Source organism: Nicotiana sylvestris, chromosome 4 (assembly GCF_000393655.2).
Source record: "Nicotiana sylvestris chromosome 4, ASM39365v2, whole genome shotgun sequence".
Taxonomy (NCBI): Eukaryota; Viridiplantae; Streptophyta; class Magnoliopsida; order Solanales; family Solanaceae; genus Nicotiana; species Nicotiana sylvestris.
Genome location: NC_091060.1, coordinates 136390457 through 136409716, shown reverse-complemented (window position 1 = coordinate 136409716; position 19260 = coordinate 136390457). Strand labels below are relative to the sequence as shown.

Below are 19260 nucleotides of genomic sequence, written 5' to 3'. Positions count from 1 at the left end.
ACAATGATTTTAGGAAGCCAAAAAATCACAAATGTACTACATGTCCCAGATTTCAAATTCAGTCTGCTTTTAGTGTCAAAGTTAACCAAGGAATTGCAGTGTAGAGTCACTTTCTTCCCTAAATTCTGTGTGTTTCGGGGACTCTACAATGGCAAGGTAATGGGGATTGGTAGAGAGAGTAATAGTCTTTACATTCTACAAAGAGAGTTCAAACCCATAGTAGGAGCAACAGTAACTGAAGAAGTGAATGAAGCAGAACTATGGCATCTTAGATTGGGACATCCATCAACAGTTGCTATGCAATATATTCCTAGCTTAAAGAATAAAGTCAATAATACAGTATAGGAGAATTGCTCAGTATGCCCAATGGCAAAGCAGATCAGGTTAAGCTTTCCTGTTAGTAAGAGTAAATCTAGTAGTATTTTTCAATTGATTCATGTTGATGTCTGGGGCCTCTATAGAAAGCCAACGTTTGACAGAAAACAATATTTTGTTACTATAGAAGATGATTACAGCATATATACTTGGGTCTGTTTGATTCAATCCAAATGTGAAGTTTCAATTGTACTTAAAGACTTCTTAGTGATGGTAAAAAATTAGCTTTATGTTTGTGTAAAAGTACCGAGATCAGACAATGGCACAGAATTTTTTGGTTCACAATGTAATGAGATGTTGTCTTCCTATGGTATAGTTCATCAAAGTAGTTGTGTCTATACTCCTCAATAAAATGGAATAGTTGAGAGAAAACATAGACACATCTTCGAGGTAGCAAGGGCTTTTAAAATACATAGTTCAATTCCAACTAAGTTTTGGGAGAGTGTGTGAAAACTGTAGTCTATTTGATCGACAAATTACCTACTACTGTACTAGATGGAAAAATACCCTATGCATTGCTTTATGGTAAAGAACCTAGGCTAGATCACCTAAGGGTGTTTAGTTGTTTATGTTATGCAAGTAGCCTGCGCAGGGGTGATAAACTGGCCCCAAGGGCAAGGAGGATAGTTCTGATGGGGTATTCTGAGGTTCAAAAGAGATATAGGCTATTTGACCTAGATTCCAAAACCTTTTTTGATAGCAGGGATGTAAGTTTCACAGAAAGGATCCTTCCTTTCAGAGCCGTGCTAGTTGAACATGAGGAGGAGGTCCTGTTCATGCAAATAAATGATGCAACATCACCACCAGACCACTCTCATGTGATGCAGCATGATCATAATAATAATACTACAGCAACAGAAGAACCAACATGGCAAACAGAAGCTGAAACTCCCACCATTGCCACTCATGAAACAAATGCAGCAGATAGCACATCACCTTCTCAACATGCTGAGGATCCTGCAGATGCTGATGATCCAATGGAGACACATGGTATTTCATTACAAGAGGTTGAATCAATGGCAGAAGAGCCTCATGCTGCAGAACAGCCTACCACTACTGAAGCAGTTGTAGACAATGGCAGAGGCAAGAGAAATACCAAGCCACCAATATGGCTTAAAGATTATGTAACCTCTAGAAGCGATGCCCCTAATTGCTTATACTCCATCAATAACTATGTGGAGTATGATCACTTATCCACTGGGTATCAAGAATACCTAAATTTGTTCTCAGCACCGACAGAGCCCAAGAATTTTAAGGAAGCATCTCAAGATCAAAAATAGATTGAAGCTATGCAGAAGAAAGTCAATGCCTTAGAACAAAATCAGACCTCGGAATTGGTGGATCTCCCTAAAGGGAAGCAGGCAGTTGGATCAAAATGGGTGTAGAAAGTCAAATACAAACCAAATGGAGAAGTAAACCAGTACAAAGCCAGAATCATGGCAAAAAGGTACACTCAGCAGGAAGGTTTAGATTATCATGAGACTTTCTCACCAATTGCTAAAATGGTGACCATCAGAACATTGATCAGTATTGCAGCCTCAAAGAATTGGCCTCTATATCAGATGGATGTAAATAATGCTTTCCTACAAGGTGACCTATTAGAGGAAGTCTATATGGATTTACCTTAGGGGCTTCAAAAGCAGGGGGAGTATAAAGTCTGTAAGCTGTTGAAGTTACTATATGGCTTGAAATAAGTCTCTAGACAGTGGAATATCAAACTCACAAATGCACTACAATCAGCCAAGTACATTCAAAGTCCATATGATCATTCTTTGTTCACAAAGAAGGAAGGTAAGGAACTAGTCATTGTCTTAGTGTATGTAGATGATCTACTTATCACTGGGAACAACAAAAGATTAATTGACCAAGCAAAGAGTACATTGCACAATAATTTCAAAGTCAAAGACCTAGGTGAACTAAGGTATTTCCTAGGAATTGAAATTTTCTGATCACATGATGGCATATTGCTCAATCAGAGAAAATACACTCTAGAGTTGATCTCTGATGTTGGCTTGAGTGGAGTTAAGCCTGTGAATACACCTTTGGAAGTAAATGCTAAGTTCACTACTATGGATTATGATGAACATGTAGGGGGTATTACAGATCATATACTTCCAGATGCTACTCCTTATCAGAAGCTCATTGGGAAATTACTCTACTTAACCATCACTAGACCTGATATTAGCTTTGTTGTACAGGTCCTAAGCCAATTCATGCAACAACCTAAAACTTCACATTGGGAAGCAGCATTTAGGCTGGTTAGGTATTTGAAAGGGTCACCAGGTCAAGGGATTTTGCTGAAGAACAGTCCTTGCACAGAACTGACTGCATTTTGTGACAGTGATTGGGCAGCCTGCCCAAACACTAGAAGATCTGTGACTGGCTACATAATAAAACTAGGGGATTCTATCATATCGTGGAAATCAAAGAAGCAGCACACTGTGAGTCGAAGCTCAACAGAGGCAGAGTATAGGAGCATGGCAGTTGCAGTCTCAGAGGTGATATGGATAACAGGGCTGCTGAGAGAACTAAATGTACCTGTCACCACACCTGTGAAGTTGTTTTGTGATAGTAAAGCAGCTATATAGATTGCCTCCAATCTCATCTATCATGAGAGGACGAAACATATTGAGATTGATTGCCACTTTGTGAGAGGCATGATCAAAGAAAGGTTGATAGTGCCTGAGCATGTCAATACCAAACATCAACTAGCAGATTTGTTAACTGAAGCTCTGGGAACTACTCAGCATCAGCACCTTCTATCCAAGCTTGGAGTGCTCGATGTATTCCACCCTCCAACTTGAGGGGGAGTATTGAAATAGTTGCTAACTAAGCTGAGTTAACTATGGTTAAAGTCTAGTTATATTAGAAGGTTGTTACTACTGTTAAAGCAGTAGTTAGAAGTGCGATTAAGAGTTAGTTAATTGCACATGTAGTGCACGTGAAGTTAGCTGCTTTCATCTATAAAAAGCAGTCCTTGTATTCTTTAGCTTAATGAGAAAACATTCCTTCTTCTTCATCATTTCCAGATCTCAGATTCTAGAAGGATCTTCTCTGCATGTACCCTAATTCACTGCTCCATTAATAGAGCAGTGAAAGCTTCATCTTTGTCACCAATTCTTCAAAGTTGATGCACGACAGTTATGATAAACGAAAATAATTATGGGAGGGGCTAAAGCCGCTATACATAAATGCTCTTAATTTCCATTATTATTGAAGAGGCTGAAGCTTTTATGATCTCTCAGTTACATCTCCATCATTAAACATTCCTAGCATTCCTCCATGCCTACTTTCTTAGCTACTTTTCAGTATTACCTTTATTGTTTTTAATCTTCTACTATTGGTATCTTTAATTTTCGATTTCCTTACGAACATGACATAGATGGTGCCATTTTGATGCATAATACCATGTTCAACTGTATCTTAATCGTCACTTATTAATTAATAGGACAGAAAAGGAGAAGCAAAACTCCAAAAGTATGTCTATTTAACAATACTAATTGATACAGGAATGCTTAAGAGATGAGTTCTAATGTTGGGCGAAAATAAGAAAAGTCAAATACTTTAATGCTTTTTATTAGATGAAAAATTTATATATCATAGAATCAGCTAACACAATGGGAATAAAAGGGGCATGACTCATGAGTACATGGTATTGCAACTTTTGAGAGAAAGTGACCTGCATTTTTTGCTTCTTTTGGAATATGTCTACATTAAATAGTTTGGGAGAACTGTAGCGAGTTCCAATCCTATTAAAATTTTAGTGATATTTGTAAAGTAAGTTTATGGATAAATTTTATATTTACTTAGTTACTTTAGATATAAAAGCATGCTCTCATGTGTGGATTTGATTCATTTTAACAAAGTAAACATGTGATTTTTTTCTTGCCGACAGATAACAGTACCGACAGATAACAGTACTTGATTCAGGGCCTATGTATACTCTAATTCGCGTCATATTAAATTAAATGACCCCTCATCTATATGTTAGATTTTCAATTCCATGAGCAAACACAATTTCTCTTTCAAGTGATAAATGAGTTTAATCATATAGCTCTCTTCCAACAAAAAAAGCTTCTCAAGACACAAGAAAATCTTAATGTTTAGAAAAAAGTACAAATTAAAAAAATAGAAGGAAATGAATAACACAAGCAGCAAAAATTTTATAATGCAAATCAATTCTCTCCCCTTGGGGATTCTTTTCCTACATTAACTAGCAATTTAGACTCCTCTAATTCTTTTCCATTAGGTTTCTTTACAAACTTAACCACAACCCCATTACTAATATTGTTCTTTTTCATTAACCTTGTACTACTTTGTATCATGCCCATTGATCTTGACTTACTCAACCTTACTGTAGGCATGTTCACAGCCAATCCTCCTTTCCTCCTGGTGTTGGCCAGATCTAACGGTTCAGATTCAATCTCATCAAGAGAACCAATAGATTTTGACCTAATAACTGGTTGGATTTCTTGCTTTCTATTTCCACCAATCACAACACTTCTTAATTCTACGCTCGTCACATTGGATACTTTCCTGTTTCTTCTACTTCCGACTCTCGAGATCTTGACAATTTCCATACTATCATCCAGGGGTTCGTATTTAACCACGCGCGTCGACTCTCTCACGCGCCCTACGCGCCGCCCAATGTTATTCCATATCGGCGAGCTCATCCGTTTATGCACCATTTTCAACCACTCCACTACTTCCGCCATCGCTGGCCGTTTTGCCGCCGTCTTTCTAACACAACGCGCCGCCACCACCGCCAGCTGCCGTAAAACACCATCGTCCTCCGGCCAACCGATTCTCGGGTCACAAATCTCTGCATATTCGCCGGATTTAATCAGCGGCACCGCCCAATCCACCACTGACGGCGGACTGTAATTAACATCAATTGCATTCCGACCGCTGATAATCTCCAGCAGCAAAATCCCAAAGCTAAAAACATCGGACTTTGTACTGAGATCGCCCGGTGCAAGATAAGCAGGATCCAAATACCCTAACGTACCAGCCGGCGGCGTACTTTTTACTATAACATCTTCCACGTGTCCTCTCAAAGACAATCCAAAATCACCAAGCCGAGCACTAAAATTCCCATCGATTAAAATATTCGACGATTTTATATCTCTGTGAATCACCGGCGGGTTCGAACAATGCAAAAAATGAACTCCCTTTGCAATTTGCAGAGCAAAACGGACTCTTCGGGCCCAATTAGGAGGTTTAGAAGAAGAATGAAGCAGTTCATATAAAGACCCATTAGGCATAAACTCAACGACGATTAATTTATTCTGGTTGTTGTCCACTGCGTAACCCAGTAAGTTAACGAGCCTAGGGTGGTGAACTCGGGAAAGAATTTCGATCTCATTTTCAGCTGGGGAATTGGCAGAACTGTTACGTGGTTCAGTTTGTTTGGTTTTTTTAACGGCTACGGTATTGAGTTTATTTTGATGAAGATGAGCTTTGTAGACATATCCATGGCTGCCTTTGCCAAGAAGATTGTCTTGAGAGAATGCATTGGTAGCTGACTGAAGCTCAGAGTAAGAAAATTCTCTGATTTTAAAGGGTTTATTTTTGCGATTCCTTTTTGGTAAGTTGTAAGAATCGCAGGTGGCGATTGCAGATTCTGCATTGCATGAAAAATAACCCATAAGTTAATAAGAATGTTGTTGAACGAATTAGGAAAGTGTTGTAATGTCGGATCTGAAAATGAAGAAATACTGGCGAGGAGAGAAAGGGAGAATAGTGTAGTGAGAAAAGAGAGAAGGCAGAGGCCATAACTGAGGGAAGAGTGAGTGGGTGAAAGTTTGAGGTGGTCGTAAAGACATAAAAAGCGGTAGTAAAAGGACGGATCTTTCTCTTTCTTTTATTTTTACAGCTTTTTTGAGAATAACGAATTGAATGGAAACTTGTGAAATGTGTAACCCCCATACAGATTACAAATTTAAATTGAAAATAAAAACAGAGGGAGAATATCGAATTGCTGAATACGTCCTTCAAGTATGTTCTTTGTAACAATTTGTCAATAAGTAAGTTTTTCAGTTAAAAATAATTATACATAATTCTATTACCAGTAATATTAATATTGGTATGAAAAATCGTCAAACTGTACTTGAATCTTTTGTCAATATTTGATAGAAACTTCATGCAATTATCTTTTGACTTTGTTAATGTCAAAAATATCTTTTGACAATGTGCCTACAGCTCGTTTTAATTTCCCTCCTTGGAAAATGCTCTCCGTATTTCACACTTACAGTTTTGATCTCCATATATATATATATATATATATATATATATATATATATATATATATATATATATATAAAGCATAAATTATTAAAAAAAACAGTTTATGCTATGCAATATTTTTTTAATACTAAAAATTAATGTTATTACATTAACATAGTAATTGTATTCAATATATCCAAAATATACAAAACACGATAAAAACATTTAAAAAGGAAGAATTCTCATAATATTTATCATGATTGAAGAGAAATCTAGTGAGTGTTAACGGTCAAGATCACAAAAAAAAAATTATCTAACGACAATTCAAAAGATACAGGGAGCTGTCATTTGTTGTAACAAATGCAAAATGAGAGAAAAAATTAATGACAATTCAAATAAAGTATCTTCTATTATTTCATCCTTATTGTTTCAAATTTAAATTATTTTAATTAACTCTTAATACTATATCATAACCGATTATATTTTATTTTCTGATTGCTTTAACCACCAATGCTCTTTTTATTGAAATAAATTTATGTATCCTAAGAGTTTTTTCAACTTAAATTATTTTTTTAACTAATATGATAAATTTAGAAAGGAATTGGATAGAATTATTTTGTTAATTAGTTAATTCAAAAACTTAAGTATTTGTTCTCAACATTAAAGAAAATAATTTATTTTTATTGATTCAAATTCTTAATATCAGTTCACCCAAATTTAAAATATTTAACTTTAACTATAATTTTATTTACTATAAATTCTGTACTAAGGGATAAAAAATCGATCTGATATTTTACTTTTGGATATTTGTGTTTGCAGAATCATTAGTGTTACCAAATACTTTTCTAGTCTCTCCTTCTCTCTCTCTCCCTCTTTCTCTCTCTCTCTCTCATTTATATTTTTGAATATTATCTTAATCATTTATTTTAATTATTAAGGGTAATTTTTAAAGATATTATACATAAAAAATTACTAAATAGAAAAATATTGTTTGGAGAGCAAAGTAGTTCAAATATATATGAACTATTATAGTTCACATATAATAGCATGAAAGGAATTATAGTTATGTTACATTATTCAAATAAAATAATTTATGTAAGATAATTAAAATATTAATTGGCTTTCAAGTCCAAGATAAAGATTTAACAAAAAAAAATTAGGTGCTAGAAAGTGATATCCTTTAAAGTATTAACCTTTATTTTACATATATATTTGCACATTTTATTCATGATAAAGTTTTCTTGGTATTATTTCTAAATGTCGTAGATGATATTTTTACAACTAATACACGAACTAAACATGGGAAAGTTATATTATTTATTTAAAATCCTAAAGATCTTTTTAAATATTAGGCATAAAGTTGCATGATCTATTAGTTACTTTAATTTCATTAAAACAAACGTTAGTTTACTCTTTTTTCCATAGAATCTACCTCCACTAAAAGTAATATGAAAATAATTATTATTACGTTATATATGAAGTTTAAACAAGGAAAAAATATATGTATGGTAAAATACTAATTGATATTAAAGTCCTAAACTTTAGGACTTCTTACCCCCACAAAAAAAAAAAGATTTAATAATCAAAATTTTAGTCAATTTTAGAGTTCTAAATATTAGGGAATTAATTAAATGACTATTTTATCCAATGTGAAATCTATTTTTAGAGGGTTAAAAAGGCGAATGATATTTCGATAGGGGCCTTTGTGCTTTTAATATATATATATATATATATATATATATATATATATATATATATATATATATATATATATATATATATATATCTTATCGGTTACATTGCTTTGGAGCTAGCTCTTCCGTTGCGGGTTTGGACTAATGGCGGCGTTACATTATTTCAAGTGGCACTCCTTCGTCGAAACACCACACTGCTTAGATAGATAAAAATTATATATAATATAATATGTATTGCATTCCCTTGATTTATTTGTGTATTTATTTCTTTAAATTTTGACACCCCTGAATAAAAATTCTGGTTCTACTTATTCGGCCGAACCTAGTGTGATGACCCGATAGGTCATCTTATGTATTAGAACCAAATTCTGTATTTCAAAGTAGAACCTCATTTTAGCCTTCCTCAATATGTGTGTGCAGTCTGGGTATTGACCCGGAAGGCTTATATGCTAAAACTAATAAAAATAAGAATTTTTGCCTTAAAAGTTAATTTTAGTTGATTTCGGTCAACGTTTTGAGTAAACGGACCTAGAACCATATTTTGACGGTCCCAGTGGGTCCGTATTAAAATATGAGACCTAGGCGTATGCCCGAAATCGAATTCAGAGGTTCCTAGCTGGAGTTATGAATTTTTGTTGAAAATTAAAAGTTTGAAAATTTAATGATTTTTACGAATTGATTAATGTTTGGCCTTGTTGATACCGGGTTTGCATTTTGGTTTCGGAGCCTGGTACAGGATCAATATAATATTTATGATTTGTCTGTGAAATTTTGTGAGAAACGGAGTTGGTTTGATGTGATTCGGACGTCCAGTTGAGAAATTAGAAGTTTTAAAATTTTCTTGAAAATATCGTTCGATTTGGTGCTCAATTCGTAGTTCTAGGTGTTATTTTGGTGATTTGATCGTGCAGCAAGTTCGTATGATATTTTTAGACTAGTGTGCACTTTTGGCTTGGAGCCCCAAGCACTCGGGTGAGTTTCAGATAGGCTATGGAGCATTTGAACTTTAAAAAAAATAGTAGTTGATGCACCAAATTTGTAAACTTCGCATTTGCTAAGAGGTCATCGCATTTGCGAGCAGTGGGCTGGGAGGGACAACTTCGCATTTGCGAAGACAAAGGTCGCATTTTCGATCCTCAGGTTCCGCATTTATGAACATTTTGTTCGCATTTGCGAAGGCAGCAGAAGTGTAGGAGTTTCGCATTTGTGAAGCTTTTCTCGCATTTGCGAAGCTCAGGTCGCATTTTGCGACATCTGCAGCTGAGGAAAAATGACTTAGACGGGATTTTCTCCAATTCTTCAAATTTTCAAACCTAGAAACATAAGAGGCGATTTTCCAAAGAATCCTTCTTCCTCTAATCATTGGTAAGTGATTCTAAACTATTTCCTTTCAATCTTTCACTACATTTCACAAGATTTCAACCTAAAATCTAAGGTTTTTATGGTGGAATTGAGAATTTTTGGGTAGAAACTAGGGATTTTGAAATTTGGGGATTTAGACCTCAAATTGAGGTCGGAATCCAAAATCAATTATATATCCGGGCTCGGGGGTGAATGGTTATGTTACAACCCATATCCACATGTGTTAGTTCATGTCATATATTAGTTAACATAAATCCAAGAAGGAATTATCTTTGAGATTATAAGAAGTCAATCATATTGGTCTTAAGTGATACAAGAGTGTATAAGGGTGATTAACCAGTATTAGAAGTTAAACGAATCAAGGATGTTGTAACTCGTATTTTCAGGTAATCTAGCGGTGCTTAATACACTCAAGAGGTCATTTATTAAGGTATTTTAATCATATAATATCCGTATCATAAGTCTTGAAGTCAAACGAGTTATGAAACAAAAGTCGACAAAAGTTGTCGCAACTTAGGTTCATAATTTTACTTAAACATTAGGTCAAATGTTTCTAATCTTTTCTCATAATTTACAAGGAATTACGGGGTGATCTACCCACCAAATTAAATATCTATGAGTCTAGTTTCCAACGCATTAAACCGTTCATCGATACGATCTCGGAGTAGAGAGATATTCGCGTTTTCGCGAGACTGCGCCAAGCACCTCTCTATGGGGCCCACTAAGTCGGTTTAAGATATTTGGACCTATATAGGATGACTCCAACCCGTTTTAAGTCATTTCTTTTCACTATTTTCAGACCTTAGAACCCTAGGAACATCCTCTCAAGGTTCTCTCAAGATTCAAGACCCAAAAAAGGGCAAACAACACAAATCAAGTGTCGGGAATTCCGTGGCGCTAGTAAGTCTCTTGTTCTTCTTGTTGTTGCTCATTTTTGTGTCGTTCCAGCTCGTGTGGGAGGTTGTTTTAAAGGGTATATGTTCTGTAAATACTCCCTAATGTTCTTAATATCAATCCTAGGTGATTTCAAGCCTTCTAAAGTGATTCTAGTGCCGAAAAACACTAATTGATCGCTAGTTTCATTTTTTTGTTGTTGTGGCAGCATTGGAGGGATATTTCTTGGAAATTTAAGGTCAAATTGGAGTTGTTCTTTCTGTATAAAGGTAAGGAACCTCTTACTCTATATGTATTTAAGATTATCCAAGTTGCGGCTAAGCCATTGAAGCTAGAACTTGTGAGATATATATCGAAAGGTTTGGTAGTAGTGTTATTGTTTTGTGGACTGTTTTGCGTTGTTGTTGGGCTGCGTATTTTACTACTATCTTGTGGAGTTTTGGAGGAGGAAGGGTGTGGAGAAACACCATATATATGTAGGTTTATGGGCTGATAGTTATTCGTAACATTTCCAGGTTGTTTGACACGACTACGGTGGTCGTCGTATGTATGGAGTGATTAGGCTATGTGTGGACTATTTTGGGAGGCTCAATATGTTTATTATTGATGTTGTTTGGGCTGTTTGGTGACTGTTTTGAATGGTGTGAGGTCATATATATAGGGGAGGTGCTGTCCGTTTCATCGTAAAATAGGTTGTGGTCGATACATAATAGTTATGACGCTTAAATGATAACGATAGTATCGTTTCTCTTATTGTAGACTAAGGAGTTTTGACAATTGCATAGCTTGAGATTGGGGCAGTATATACAAGGTATGTGAGGCTATCCCTTTCCTTCTTTTGCACGACTCCGATTGTACATAATGTAATGAACGAGCTTCCAAAGATACTCTACTCTTAGAAGCTAGCAGTACTTACATTGTTTTCCCTCTTATGGAACGATTGATGTTAATGTTGCTTCTCTTATTCTTATGTTATCAATGTTGTTCATACTTCCTGAATCTTATAAGGTTCATAGTGAAGACTTAGTCCTAATAACGTGTACAGAGGATACCGACCTTACGTCACTCCGAAAGGTTTAGAATGTGATTCCATGAGTCGAGCATGCATTATATATATGTATCTATTTTACTCTACCGAGCCACGCTATAGTTGGCCGGGTACGGCACCTATTGTGCAACCACTGATCAGTTGGGTTTTACCGAGCTCCACGTGGCCGGGTACGATTCTACCGAGCCTATTATGGCCGGGTACGATATGATGATGATGATGCCCACAGAGGCGAATGCTTTAAAGGTTTATGTATTTATACATATGTATCATGCATTTCATGTAAGTAGCCCTCAGAGGTACTAAGATGTTACAGGTTGTATATTCTCTATCCTTGCTTACATTACTGATCGTATTTATGGTTCCTTGCCTTACATACTCAGTACTTTATTCGTACTGACGTCCTTTTATTTGTGGACGCTGCATGTCGTGCTGCAGGTCCTGATAGACAGGCAGGTGCAGCTCCCCCACCACAGTAGACTGTCCAGTTCAGCGGTGATTGGCGAGATCCCTTCTCCGGACTTGCCTTGGTCTTGGTATGCAATTTTTGTTATAGACATTATGGGTATGTCGGGGCCCTGTTCCGGCTATGTTGCAACACTTATGTTCTTTTAGAGGCTCATAGACAGGTGTCGGCTCATGTATAGTTTGGTATGCCTTGTCGGCTAGTTTTTGTTGTATAGTCTTTCATAGTAGCGTGGTAGCTCATACCTTATATGTAGTTTCTTGATTGTCTGGTCATCCCCTGCTATGTATATTCATGCCATCATATTTTATTGCTGGTTGTCCATGATCTAGGTCTACCATTTATATTGATCTCGTCAGCCTTAAAAGATAATAATGAAGGTTAGATGAAATGTACGTTGGTGCTCGGCAAGTGTGGTCGGGTGCTAGTCATGGCCCTTCAGTTTGGGTCGTGACAAACTTGGTATCAGAGCAAGTCTGTCCTAGGGGTTGTCTATGAGCCGTGTCTAGTAGAGTCTTGATTATGGATGTGTAGCGCGCCACATTTATAATCAGGAGGCTACATGACATCTAGGGTTGTTACCTTCTTCCTGAATCTAGATCGTGCGTAGAGTTGAGTCGTAAGTGTTCGTCTCTAATATTCACCTTGTTTTTTTCAGTGATGCCTTCGACTAGGAAGCAAACGATTAGTAGACGGCTTGATACAGCAGCAGGAGAGGGTACCAGTCAGGTGCCCCAAGTCAGAGCAGGACAAAGTGAGGCTCAAAGTGAGATGCCCTCTCATACCTCATCTACTCCATCTCCTCCAGAGGATATTAGAAGGCACCCAGCGCCTCCAGTTCCTCCGTCTGGCACTCTAGACCAGGATATGCAGAGTGCTTTGCAGTTATTGACTAGCTTGGTAGCTGCTCAGGCTCAGAGGCAGAATACAGGTGCTGCTGAGAAACCAGTTAGTACAAGAGTTCGTGATTTTATTAATTTAGACCCTCCAGTGTTTACCGGATCAGACCCCAAGGAGGACCCACAGACTTTTATTGACCAGGTTCATCGTACACTTCGGGTTATGCATGTTAGTGATACAGAGGCAGTAGAGTTGGCTTCTTATCGGCTACGGGATTTAGCGGTTCTCTGGTATGATAGTTGGGAGAGATCCAGGGGTCCGAACCCTCCTCCAGCTGTGTGGAAGGAATTTTCTGAGGCCTTTCTTCGTCACTACTTGCCAGTTGAGATACGACGAGCTAGAGCTGATAAGTTCTTGAACCTTAGACAAGGTAATATGAGTGTGCGAGAGTACAGTATGCAGTTTGATTCTTTGGCAAGGTATGCTCCCCATATGGTGGCCGAGATGAGTGATAGGGTGCATATGTTCGTGAATGGGTTGGGACCACATCTGATAAATGAGTGTACGACAGCCTCCTTGGTGGAGGGCATGGATATTTCCCGTATTCAAGCTTATGCCCAGACCCTAGAGGATCGTAAGCGCCAGCAGAGGGCAGTTAGGGAGCAGGATAGAGGCCAGCATAAGAGGGCGAGATTTGCAGGGTATTCTGATGACTTCAGAGGCCGCATCAGGCCACAGTTTTCGAGGAGTTCGGCGCCACCTGTAGCTAGTGCTCCTCCACAGTTTCAGAGGCCTCGATATGATCGATCCTATTCTGGTCCAGGTCAGAGTTCGCGGGCATCTGGCTCGCAACATCACAGGGATACTAGTCAGATGAGACCCCCAACACCACATTGTGATCAGTGCGGCAAGGCCCACTTTGGACTGTGTCGTCGAGGTTCTGATGCATGCTATTCGTGCGGGCAGCCTGGCCATATGATGCGGGATTGTCCTAATAGAGGAGGTGATGGTATGGCTCAGCCGACTGGATCTGTGTCTGGTTCTTCCTCATCAGTTCGACCTCCAGCACGGGGTTTTCAGCAGTCGACAGGTCGTGGTAGGGGTAGAGGTGCAGTGCCGAGTTCGAGTGGTGCTCAAAATCGAACCTATGCTCTAGTAGGTCGACAGGATCTCGAGTCGTCTCCAGATGTTGTTACAGGTATTATATCTGTATTTTCTTATGATGTATATGCGCTGATTGATCCGGGATCTACATTATCATATGTTACACCCTTTGTGGCTAATAAGTTTGGCATTGAACCTGAATTGATAAGTAAACCCCTCGCGGTATCTACTCCGATAGGAGATTTTGTGATTGCTAGAAGGGTATATAGAGGTTGCACTGTGATGATTTGTAGTCGTCAAACCTCGGCAAATTTATTTGAGTTAGAAATGGTTGATTTTGATGTGATAATGGGAATGGACTGGTTGGCCTCATGCTATGCAAATGTTGACTGTCGTACGAAGATGGTTAGGTTCCAATTTCCGGGTGAACCCGTCATTGAATGGAAAGGGAACATTGCTACACCGAAAGGTAGGTTTATTTCCTATCTTAAGGCAAGGAAAATGATCTCAAAAGGTTACATTTATCATCTCGTTCGCGTTAGGGATGCGGAGGCGAAACCGCCTACTTTACAATCAATCCCTGTGGTCAACGAATTCCCAGATGTTTTCCCAGATGAACTCCCAGGCCTTCCTCCTGAAAGGGAGATTGAGTTTAGCATTGATGTGTTGCCTGACACTCAACCGATCTCTATTCCTCCATACAGAATGGCCCCGGCAGAGTTGCGAGAGTTGAAGGTGCAGTTGAAGGACTTGCTGGATAAGGGCTTTATTAGGCCTAGCACTTCACCTTGGGGTGCACCAGTCCTATTCGTGCGGAAGAAAGATGGGTCGTTACGGATGTGTATCGACTATCGACAGTTGAATAAGTGGGAGGGTGTTACAACCCATATCCACATGTGTTAGTTCATGCCATATATTAGTTAACATAAATCCAAGAAGGAATTATCTTTGAGATTATAAGAAGTCAATCATATTGGTCTTAAGTGATACAAGAGTGTATAAGGGTGATTAACCAGTATTAGAAGTTAAACGAATCAAGGATGTTGTAACTCGTATTTTCAGGTAATCTAGCGGTGCTTAATACACTCAAGAGGTCATTTATTAAGGTATTTTAATCATATAATATCCGTATCATAAGTCTTGAAGTCAAACGAGTTATGAAACAAAAGTCGACAAAAGTTGTCGCAACTTAGGTTCATAATTTTACTTAAACATTAGGTCAAATGTTTCTAATCTTTTCTCATAATTTACAAGGAATTACGGGGTGATCTACCAACCAAATTAAAGATCTATGAGTCTAGTTTCCAACGCATTAAACCGTTCATCGATACGATCTCGGAGTAGAGAGATATTTGCGTTTTCGCAAGACTGCGCCAAGCACCTCTCTATGGGGCCCACTAAGTCGGTTTAAGATATTTGGACCTATATAGGATGACTCCAACCCGTTTTAAGTCATTTCTTTTCACTATTTTCAGACCTTAGAACCCTAGGAACATCCTCTCAAGGTTCTCTCAAGATTCAAGACCCAAAAAAGGGGCAAACAACACAAATCAAGTGTCGGGAATTCCGTGGCGCTAGTAAGTCTCTTGTTCTTCTTGTTGTTGCTCATTTTTGTGTTGTTCCAGCTCGTGTGGGAGGTTGTTTTAAAGGGTATATGTTCTGTAAATACTCCCTAATGTTCTTAATATCAATCCTAGGTGATTTCAAGCCTTCTAAAGTGATTCTAGTGCCGAAAAACACTAATTGATCGCTAGTTTCATTTTTTTGTTGTTGTGGCAGCATTGGAGGGATATTTATTGGAAATTTAAGGTCAAATTGGAGTTGTTCTTTCTGTATAAAGGTAAGGAACCTCTTACTCTATATGTATTTAAGATTATCCAAGTTGCGGCTAAGCCATTGAAGCTAGAACTTGTGAGATATATATCGAAAGGTTTGGTAGTAGTGTTATTGTTTTGTGGACTGTTTTGCGTTGTTGTTGGGCTGCGTATTTTACTACTATCTTGTGGAGTTTTGGAGGAGGAAGGGTGTGGAGAAACACCATATATATGTAGGTTTATGGGCTGATAGTTATTCGTAACATTTCCAGGTTGTTTGACACGACTACGGTGGTCGTCGTATGTATGGAGTGATTAGGCTATGTGTGGACTATTTTGGGAGGCTCAATATGTTTATTATTGATGTTGTTTGGGCTGTTTGGTGACTGTTTTGAATGGTGTGAGGTCATATATATAGGGGAGGTGCTGTCCGTTTCATCGTAAAATAGGTTGTGGTCGATACATAATAGTTATGACGCTTAAATGATAACGATAGTATCGTTTCTCTTATTGTAGACTAAGGAGTTTTGACAATTGCATAGCTTGAGATTGGGGCAGTATATACAAGGTATGTGAGGCTATCCCTTTCCTTCTTTTGCACGACTCCGATTGTACATAATGTAATGAACGAGCTTCCAAAGATACTCTACTCTTAGAAGCTAGCAGTACTTACATTGTTTTCCCTCTTATGGAACGATTGATGTTAATGTTGCTTCTCTTATTCTTATGTTATCAATGTTGTTCATACTTCCTGAATCTTATAAGGTTCATAGTGAAGACTTAGTCCTAATAACGTGTACAGAGGATACCGACCTTACGTCACTCCGAAAGGTTTAGAATGTGATTCCATGAGTCGAGCATGCATTATATATATGTATCTATTTTACTCTACCGAGCCACGCTATAGTTGGCCGGGTACGGCACCTATTGTGCAACCACTGATCAGTTGGGTTTTACCGAGCTCCACGTGGCCGGGTACGATTCTACCGAGCCTATTATGGCCGGGTACGATATGATGATGATGATGCCCACAGAGGCGAATGCTTTAAAGGTTTATGTATTTATACATATGTATCATGCATTTCATGTAAGTAGCCCTCAGAGGTACTAAGATGTTACAGGTTGTATATTCTCTATCCTTGCTTACATTACTGATCGTATTTATGGTTCCTTGCCTTACATACTCAGTACTTTATTCGTACTGACGTCCTTTTATTTGTGGACGCTGCATGTCGTGCTGCAGGTCCTGATAGACAGGCAGGTGCAGCTCCCCCACCACAGTAGACTGTCCAGTTCAGCGGTGATTGGCGAGATCCCTTCTCCGGACTTGCCTTGGTCTTGGTATGCAATTTTTGTTATAGACATTATGGGTATGTCGGGGCCCTGTTCCGGCTATGTTGCAACACTTATGTTCTTTTAGAGGCTCATAGACAGGTGTCGGCTCATGTATAGTTTGGTATGCCTTGTCGGCTAGTTTTTGTTGTATAGTCTTTCATAGTAGCGTGGTAGCTCATACCTTATATGTAGTTTCTTGATTGTCTGGTCATCCCCTGCTATGTATATGCATGCCATCATATTTTATTGCTGGTTGTCCATGATCTAGGTCTACCATTTATATTGATCTCGTCAGCCTTAAAAGATAATAATGAAGGTTAGATGAAATGTACGTTGGTGCTCGGCAAGTGTGGTCGGGTGCTAGTCATGGCCCTTCAGTTTGGGTCGTGACAAACTTGGTATCAGAGCAAGTCTGTCCTAGGGGTTGTCTATGAGCCGTGTCCGCAGACCCTGGAGCCCTTTTCTAGACATTTCATTTTACTGTTTCTTTCATTTCCAAAACAGTTGTACTTCTTTCAGACATTTACTTGTCGTGAAATCTTAGAAGTTCGTGAATTGTGACTCCAGATCCGGGTAGTAGAGTAAATATACATATATATATATATATATATATATATATATATATATATATATATATATATAATTATTTCTAGATTCAAATATATTGAGTGTAAGCACGTGATTTTTGACCCTCCCCGAGAATTTTCACATTTTTTGCGTGAATATGTGAAATTGGGTCCAATATAGTCATTTTAACTATTTTACTTTATTTCGTTGCTCAAAAGAAAAATCACAAAAAATATATATATAATTTTAGTTTATGTATTTCTCATAAACTTGAAAAATACAAAAAAATTGTACTTTATTTTGGTACTTTATATAAATTCGAAAATTACAAAAAATATAGTTCTATTAATGTTTGCAGTCATTATAATTTTGAAAAATACAAAAAAATATTACTTCATATTTTTGTCTTTATTAAAGAACGAAAATTACAAAAAATATAAGTTTTATTAATATTCTATAGTCATTTTAACTTTGAAAAATACAAAAAAATTACTTCATATTTTATCTTAAAAACGAAAATTACAAATAGTTTTATTAATATTTTGTAGCTATTTTAAACCTTGAAAAATATTTAAAAAGATATAGTTTTGTTTAAATACTAGTCTTATTTTTGGTAGTTATTTTGCTTACACAGGACTAGTTAAGCAACGTGTTCCTATTTCTCGGGTCCTGGCAAAAGAATAATATTCGGGTTTAAACTACCCGGTTTTAGGCCTAATTTTCGGACCGAGCCTATAATAAATCGTGTCCAGGACACATGGGGAACCCCACCACGCGTGGGGGACATATGCCTCGAACCCCACCACGCGTGGGGCTCATTTTCATGGGCAAAGTATTACAAAAACACGGACTGGGAATTGAAAAAGGGGGGGGGGGGAAAAAAGAGTAAAAAAAAAAAAAATTTTAAAGAGGGTACTGTTCTTCTTTCTTCTTCAAGAAGAAGAAAGGAAGCAACCTACAGAGAAAAACCCTACTGAACGCTGCCCGTCCCAGTTCACCAGCCTCACGTCCGAAAAACACCACCCCGCCATCCTCCTCTCCGCCTCAACACCACCATCCAAACGAAACCAGCCCCACCGTCGTCCAACCACCCCCCGTCGGTGAACCACCATTAACGACCCCTACTGTCAAACCCAATTCCTCCATAACCACCACCAAACGAGCTCGCTCCTCCAGTCCGTCGACCACCCTCCTCCTCCATCACTCTCGACAAACCACCACTACCCTACTGTCCAAACCACCATAACCCAGCCGGACGAGCAGCAGCTGTCGTTGCTGCGTCGTCACTGTCCGTCGCGCCACCAACTCCCTCCCGTTCGTCGACCGCTGCTGTGTCACCTTCCCCAGCACCACGACCAACAGCAATAATCAGTGTCCCTGTCGTTCCCCACGCCCCAGCTGCTATCGAGCAGCAGTTGCTGCTGTTTCCCTCGTCGGAACCACCATCGCTTCACCGTCCTGTCCAAAACACGACAACCAATCGGCCATGTTATCGTCGTTCTTCCACTGTCGGCGTACAGACCGTTGAGGTCGTCT

General features: G+C 38.2%; 2 protein-coding genes across 2 annotated transcripts; one reads left to right on the top strand and one right to left on the bottom strand.

Moving 5' to 3' along the window:
- Positions 1–1811: 1811 nt before the first annotated feature.
- On the top strand, positions 1812–2963 carry LOC138890218 (secreted RxLR effector protein 161-like). Its single transcript, XM_070173585.1, has 2 exons — positions 1812–1943; positions 2352–2963. The coding sequence occupies exons 1-2, from the start codon at positions 1812–1814 to the stop codon at positions 2961–2963; spliced, it is 744 nt and encodes a 247-aa protein (XP_070029686.1).
- Positions 2964–4518: 1555 nt separating this feature from the next.
- LOC104212230 (serine/threonine-protein kinase-like protein At3g51990) lies at positions 4519–6286 on the bottom strand. The gene has a single exon (XM_009761452.2). It carries the CDS (start codon positions 6021–6023, stop codon positions 4551–4553), a length of 1473 nt encoding a protein of 490 aa, XP_009759754.1. The 5' UTR covers positions 6024–6286; the 3' UTR covers positions 4519–4550.
- Between the last annotated feature and the right edge of the window lie 12974 nt (positions 6287–19260).

Coding starts and splice junctions, on each gene's coding strand:
- LOC138890218 (XM_070173585.1), top strand. CDS start 1,812: ATGGCAAAAAGGTACACTCAGCAGGAAGGTTTAGATTATCATGAGACT. Junction 1,944..2,351: donor GGCCTCTATATCAGATGGAT/GTAAATAATGCT, acceptor TTGCTCAATCAG/AGAAAATACACTCTAGAGTT.
- LOC104212230 (XM_009761452.2), bottom strand. CDS start 6,023: ATGGGTTATTTTTCATGCAATGCAGAATCTGCAATCGCCACCTGCGAT.